The 7935-nt window shown below is 37.2% G+C and overlaps 1 protein-coding gene across 4 annotated transcripts in view; it reads left to right on the top strand.

Moving 5' to 3' along the window:
* LOC117116913 overlaps window positions 1-7935 on the top strand; it is a 26714-nt gene that overhangs the window by 678 nt on the left and 18101 nt on the right. Inside the window, exons 2-3 of one of the 4 annotated variants that reach the window (XM_033261050.1) lie at window positions 2328-2717; window positions 3685-4245. The exons of 2 other annotated variants lie outside the window; for them this stretch is intronic. In XM_033261050.1, the coding sequence (XP_033116941.1) occupies window positions 2328-2717; window positions 3685-4245 (951 nt within the window). Of the gene's footprint in view, window positions 1-2318; window positions 2718-3684; window positions 4246-7935 lie in introns of all 4 variants that reach the window. One more of the 4 variants, XM_033261048.1, reaches the window with a different exon arrangement.

Genomic DNA, 7935 nt, shown 5'->3' with positions numbered 1-7935 from the left:
CTTTGCATATTAAGAAATTGTACAATGCTAATTGTGAAATCGAATAAACTGAAACCTATCTCATTAATAATGTATTTGCGATTCAGTATACGTATGCATATTACACTGAAAGATGATTTAGTTGTACACTATTGTACACTCACAGTGTATGCATGGGAAGATTTTCCTGGAAAGACGATGTTGTGTTGTTGGCAAATGATGAAAGTGAGCTGTATGAGAGGCCTACCTTCTTGCTTGAAAAATTTTCTACATTTGCGAAGATATGGAAGCTAACTTTTAAATACAAAAAGTCACAAAAACCATTTTGTTGAAGAGCGTATAAATTAAATTTTGGCGATAAAAATGTATTTCAGAAGTGTTAGTTATAGTGTTAGCTATAAGCTGTTTCATTAAAAGTTGTGCCGATATAAGATTGAAAATAGGTTCAATTTGTTTTAATTAATGTTTTGGAGATGCACCTGTTGCATGGTTTTAAACATTTAATACATGATTCGAATGTTACTTTTGGAAAGTGAAATCTTAAGAAAATCATCACTTTTATAATACTTTTCCATCAAATGTCGTCCGAGTATGGATACAATACTTTTTTGGTTATATTTATAATATCAAGTTAATAAACGTTTTATTGGTATTATTCCTATCGTTATTATAAGAAAAATGTAAACATGTATTTCAGAAATGTTACTAGTATTGTTGAGCCAATCTATAAACTGTTTCATTAAGACCTCTGCAGATATAATATTAAAAATTGTTTGAAATTGTTAATTCATATGTTGGAGATGCACCCGATCTGGGTTAATGGTTGTAAAATGTTATACATGTTTCGAATATTACTTTTGGAAAGTGAAATATTAAGAAAATCATCACTTTTATCATACCTTTCAAATGTAGTCCGAGTATAAATAAAATAATATAAAGGTCAAATGTTCTTCCATTAGGCCACAGGACAGGTAAATAAGTACCAGACAATGATGGCACTAGCCAAATTTGTAACATGACCGGATGAACGTTTTTCAAAGTTGGGGGAGGGTGACACTAGTAAGATGAATGGGAATATGAATTGAGAGGGAGCCGGTCATACAAAAATCTTCATAGACATTTTATATTTTCTTCAAAAAAGGTAGGGGGCGAGCCGGCCCCCCGGTTCCGCTGGCCATGTGTAATAACGGTATTGAAGATACTAAAGCATGTTTATTCACATCTAATCGACTATTTTAAAATGCAATTAGTATTGAAGAATATGATTTGGAAAGTAGTTATCGATTACCTTAATATATGGAAATATATTATCTTTACTGATATGTACACAATCAGATAGTGTTAATTACTGGGGTGAATGCGAATTTTAATTATAATGGGTGATAGTATGTGTGATCGATTTTGCAAATCGAGAGAGCATAGAAGCTTAGAAATAATTTATTCATAAATTCCTATAATAAGCAAGTCGTTTGTAGAAGTCTGTGGCGCAGCGTGTAAAGGCCAACTCAGACAGCGTCGGCCGACGCAGCCCGACCCGATTTATCGTCGGGGACAGTCTTAAGCCGTCGTGAGAAATATTAAACATGTTTAATATTCCACGACGCGACTGCCCCCGACACAAACCATCGCGTCTGCGTTTAACTCACACAGGCCCGACGCGAAAACAAATCGCGTCGGGCTGCGTCTTACGACGCTGTCTGAGTTGGCCTTATAAGGTGTTTGAATCTCAATCGGAATGTCGGGGGTTCGAGACCGATGTTCGTCACACTGCTTTGTCTCTTTAGGAAAAACACTTATCTGAATTTGCCTCTCTTCACCCAGGAGTATAAATTGCTACCTGGTAACAGGTGAATGTTTCGGAATTAAATTAGTAGTGCTGATTACACGCATAACTAGGAATACTCCCGGGGAGAGGAGGAGGTTTCACGTTGTGTATGATTGGTTCTGTATCTAATAACTAGGGAAGCGCTTTTAGCAATTTTCTGGATATTTGCGCTGTACAAGTTCTATAAATTAAAATAAATAATAGGGACCATCCATTGTTTTCATAATTTTCGCAAAACATATGTTTTTGGTACTGTAGAATGCTTGCTCTTGGCATCTAGGCGAGGCCTCTATCAAAGACCTTCATCAGCTGCTTGGTCGTATTGCAACATTATTATTGCGACCGTGTAGTTGGTTGTTGATGTTGGGCACTTCCGGTGCTATGGGCTGGGCCATTCCAAGGGGTTACTCCGTTTACTGTATGGCTATTGCAAGAGCAGATGTGTCTTATAGTCTGATGATGTTCATTTTTTAGTATTATAGTTAAAAATACCCTCATTATTTCAACTTTTTAGTTCCAATAGGCTGTCAAACGGGAAATCATATCTACGGTTACATTCATCTACCAAGTGATATCATACGCTTCAGTGTTAACACGACTTTGGATTTTAATACCACGGAAGGACATTTTCTGTTCACGTCGAATTTCTCCCGGAGTCCATTTTATTTTAACATTACAGTGGGGAGTAATGGGTTAAATAAATTTAAAATCAAGAGTACCTGTGATTTCAACAACAGCATCGAGTTTGAGCCAACAGAAGTTAATGTGCACAGCGTCGCAATATCATATGAAAACGGATACATCATGATCAGACACATAGATGGATCGACAATAGCCAAGTCGCCACAGAAAACGTTTATGCCAAGATACTTTTGGTATAACAGAAATATCCAGATTTCAGGGTGCATAATCGGTAAAAGCTTAAATATTATTCAAATAAAGAATATTTTAATGATGTGAAATATTCCCTATGTTCTATTCAATAATTTTGTTGAATGTTGAGTGTTGAGTGGAATTTTCTAAACTGTAAATGCAGCGTCACGAGAGTTTAAACACATTATACAGCTTCTTGAAATATGGACCCGCTAAACCTGTTTAGGCATAGCGTAAATGTCTTGACGAGATGAACATTAATGTGCTTAGAGGTAAAACAATATAAAGGGCTATACGCTTAATTTTAAACGCGTCACCAAAAGGTGGACAAAATTGTGCGGAGCATTGTGTTTGTGTTTTTTATAGTGTATTTTTCACCATGTTAATCTTATCTTTCTTGTACATCAATAAGTTTTTTACGGTAATAAAATGTATACATTATCCATTGCGGTATCCTGAACTGCACACAAAATGATAGGGAGCGTCATTGAAAACTTAATAACTAAACAATCAGAACGTATCAACGTAATTGCACAGTGTACTCCCATTCCTACGAAATACGCAGTTTTTACGTACGCTTGGAAAGTAAAAAAAAAACTTCAGGGGTTATTTCCAGACGTCTAGAAATGAAACAAAAATTTCACAGATTATTTCCCCTGAGTAGTGTTGTCTCTAAGTCACCCCGTCCCCCGTCCCTTTCGCACCCCTCCCCAATTTCTTCGGACATCTCTGGATCCGCCCCTTAATATGTCCATTGAAAACACAAGTTTTCATCACCACACTACGATGAATCTAGAGTAGGGTATACATCTTCATCATGGTATAGGGTTTTAAAATTTCCGATGACCAGATACCTTCAAGGTCTCGGTAAACGTCCAGTTATGGCTACATAGTAAGGTCAATTATTAATCAAGTAATGTCTATCTACAACAACATCTTTATTATTATCAAGTTATGTATTTAAATGAGCACGTATTCCGTTTTCTCCTTTCTATATCATTTTACAGGGTTGGATGAACAATGTAGTGCGGAGTACTCAGTAAATACTCTCACTCAGTCATTAGAGGTGAATTGTGCACTAACCGAATGTGTTTGGAACATCGATGACAGAAAAGACCAATTTGAAAAATGTGATACCAAATGTGAACACAAGATTGCAAACTGCACCGATTATCTTGCAATGTATGAGACTAACGATAAAGCCAAAGTTAGTCCTGCCACCGGAACACCTATCCCTGCCCTCGGAACACCTACCCCTGTCATTGGGACACATATCACCGCCTCTGGGACACATATTCCGATGAATGCAGAAAAAACCCAGATGCAGAGTGGTCACAGAACTGAGCAGATTTCTACAGCAGACATGGATCAAAGCGAAAACACTAAAACGATTGGAAACTATATTGTAGGAGATAGTAACACTGGCTCCAGCTTAACGACAGTTGCAACAACAGCCATCGAAAGCGACGACACATTCGTTAACTTTTGGTACCAGTTAATTACCGCCAAGTACACGGAATATTGCAACACAAGCCTCTCGCTGGAAACAAATACAACAAATGTGAAAGGTAACTTTTTCTGCTTGCTAAATTCATTCTTAATCATGCTCTTTTTCATTGCAATATATTGAACACAAAAGAACGTTTTACTGGATAAATCGAATGTATGAGGTGTAAACCGGTCTATCATTTTATGGCTTAATAACTGTTTAATGCTTAGGGAACAATTTGTGTGTTTTAACAACTGTAAGTCAGAAATCCGTACGTGCAATACTGGGGCACACCAGGGCTGTGTCCTTTCTCCAATTTTTCTTTATATACTAATGATTTAAACTGTATAGACGATGGAACTTTAACTTTAGTGTTTGACGGTGAAATATGTAGATGATACCTGTCTATTTGGATTAAAGGATAATTTAACTAAGATTTACTTTCAAAATATAAATCGTTTTTCATCATAGTGTGTAAATAATTATTTGAATTTGAATGTTTAGAAAACATAAATAATAAATTCAAAGTAATTATGTCAGATAACAGTCACCCTCTTTATCAGCTCCTTTCATTTAGGTTCAAACTATGACTCCAGTCAAAGAACATAAATAGCATAAGAATAAGCTCTTCGCGTAATTTGCATAACGTTTTATGGAAAGTCCGCCCTCTCTAGAATGGAAGAAAATGATTTCATGGAGTGGAGAAACTAACGAAAACAAATATGTGTGTATGCGCCTGTGAACCCATACCAACCGATGACACACCTGTAAAGACACACCTGTTTAGAGATGACATACTCGCAAGGGATGACGTCTTTAAACGTGAGAGCTCCATCTATATACCCCCTGGTGAAATGTCTGAGCTTTTCATCAAAAGTCACCGTTAGTTAGGAAATTTTCCAAGTTCAAGACACACGTTCTGTGTTGTAAAATAAACAGCGGTATCTTGTAACATATTCGTACTCAGTTATGCAGTGGCCTACACAATGTTAGGGTTGTTGATAAACATCCTTTGCTTACTCACAGAATAGCATTTTTACACATATTTTTTAACATAGAAAACGACGATTAACTTAAATTCAGTTCAATTCAATTCAATATTTATTTGCTACAAAAGCCATCCATGGGCTATTATCCGCCATACAAAAAACATAACACAATCGAATATCAACATTTGCTATAGCCAATAAAAATATTCAAAATAAGAATTAAACAACTAATCAATGTGTTCCAAGCAGAGCAATACGGATAGAGGCATTGTTTGCAGAAGACGGATCGAGATTTAGAGACGAGCAAAGCTTAAGTGCATATGGGAGAAAGGAAGATTTCAAACGTTCGGTTCTACAAGAAAGTGGTATATATACCTTTGCGTTTCCAATTTTACTTTTGTTCACCTTTACTGTATTATTTTTGGGTTTTTTTTAATATTAAGTCTGAACGCACCACTGATTTGTGTGTGCCACTGTTGTAAAAGTGTGTGCCAATAAAATCTGAAAACTGAGAGATATCCTATCAATCCAACCAATCAGAGCCAATCAAAGATATAGCGCCGCCACTCGGATGGAGGAAAATTGCTCTCATGGACGCTCTCATGAGGCGTTCTACTATATCGCGAACTGCTCTATCTTTTGCTATTTATTACCTTTGCTACAGTGGTAATAGCGAGGGTGAGAGTTTTATTATTACGCTAAACAGGCCAGCCTTAGGAGTACCGTACAGGGCATTTTTAGATTGTTTACTTTGCGTAATATTATAAGTGGAGGCGAAACTTGTTCATGCATTTCACGGTAATTCTTTGTTGAACATACCGTACTCGCGCGAATAAGCGCCCCGTTTGAATAACCGCCCCTCTCGAATAACCGCCCCTCCTAACATGAAAATTCCCTTAAGCGCCCGTTTGAATAAGCGCCCCTTCTAATTTGAATAAGCGCCCCTCAATAATATCATAAGATTTTCTTTTTAGCAAGTCAATCATCCAATCAATCCTGGGACTCTGGTTGTTGGCATGATTTAAGCTGCAGAGTGGAAACACATTCTTCTTAGGTCAATATCAAAATGAGGATATTTCTCTTGGACAGGTGAGAGCTCCGATCCCTGGATAGACAGTATATTTCCAACTTTAATCATTTTACATATTTGTCTATACCTAGTCCTACTCCTCTTTTTCTTTTTCCGACCTTTAGCACATTCTCATCTGAGTTTTCAAGAAAAAATACAATGATCCTGCCATCCTGCTAATCTTAATCGGGCCAATGGCCAACAAGCTAACCACTACCCACCACCACTAATTGCATCTGCTATTTTGCTGTTATGTAAATATTCACGCATTCTTGTCATGAGCCATGTTCTCTGGACTATCTTTTCCGTCTAACCGCCATTCGTGATGTCCTTATATAATCTTTTTTTTATTCAAAATGTGCCTCTTGAATTTAATAATTTCCCATAAGAACCCCTCGATTTTCATCTATTTCCAAATAGCGCCCCCATCAATTTCCACTCTGTTTTCATAAGCGCCCCGTTTGAATAAGCGCCCCTCAGAAAGTGCAAAAAAATACTTTAAGCGCCCGGGCGCTTATTCGCTAGTACGGTAGCTGTAGTTTGAATTGCCTTAGAAACCGCAATTTGCGTTAACATAATAGTGTAATTACCCGTTTATTAATATTCAAATGACATAAAATGACGTCACATTTTAATATGCACATCTTTGATATATGGTCTTTCCTTGGACAACGTTTGAAGAAGATCCAAGCACGGACAGTGGCCAAAGTAAAAAAAACCGAGTACAAAACAAATATAGGAAAACGGAATAGAATAAGAAAAAACCGCGAACAAGTCAATGACTTTTTCTGCTAACGCATTTATAGTCTGGACACATGGCTTGGTGGTGCGATATACTGGAAATATATAGATTAGATAGATTTATAAATTTCTATAGCGCCGGTTAAAACAAAGTCATCATTATCATCATCGTCATCATTGTAATCGAAGGGAACAGTTCAACAAAATTCTATCATTCATTGGAAAACGCTTGTATTCTTACTTGTGGTGTGCCCCAGGATTAGTCTTTGCCCTATTTTGTTTTTGATTTTTATTGCACCTTTAAGTGGTATGTTCACATGATATGGCCTTAATTACCATATTGTGTTGCTGACGATACCCAATTTTATTTCTTCCATCATAGTCAGTACAACCATGGAGGAAATTTCCTCCATGGTACAACGAAGCAAAGGCAACCATTGGAGTATGTGTTCGTACAGGCATGGCTTGCAAGCAATATGCTGTTTCAAAAACAGAATTTTTTTTTATCCATCTTAAACAACTTCCTGTTAAAAAATTACTAAGATTGAATAGCATCTCCATCTGTGATACCTCAGTAAGACCATCTTTGAAGGTACGAACATTGGCGTAACCTTTGATTCTACCATCGCCATGGAATAGTACATCACAAATACATGTAAATCCATCTCTTATCATCTACGTAACATACAAGCCATCCGGAAATTCCTGACTACTGATGCTGTCTTATCCATACTCTAGTGACATCAAGGCCCGATTATTGTAATTCCATACTTTATGGCCTGCCCAGTAGACACGCAATGAAACTGCAACTTCTCTTATAAATCGCCTCTCGTCTGGTCTCTGGAATCCTACAGACCGAGCATATAACACGGACCCTTCGACAATTGCATTAGTTATCCGCAGTGACGGCTCTAGGATATATTTTCTGGCGGGGGGCTGAGCTATCGGACAGGGGGACTTGAGCTTGTAG

Source organism: Anneissia japonica, unplaced genomic scaffold (genome assembly GCF_011630105.1).
Source record: "Anneissia japonica isolate Jap-2015-1 unplaced genomic scaffold, ASM1163010v1 scaffold1302_len1884557_cov193, whole genome shotgun sequence".
NCBI classification, from domain to species: Eukaryota; Metazoa; Echinodermata; class Crinoidea; order Comatulida; family Comatulidae; genus Anneissia; species Anneissia japonica.
This window is presented reverse-complemented; position numbering and strand designations above follow the sequence as displayed.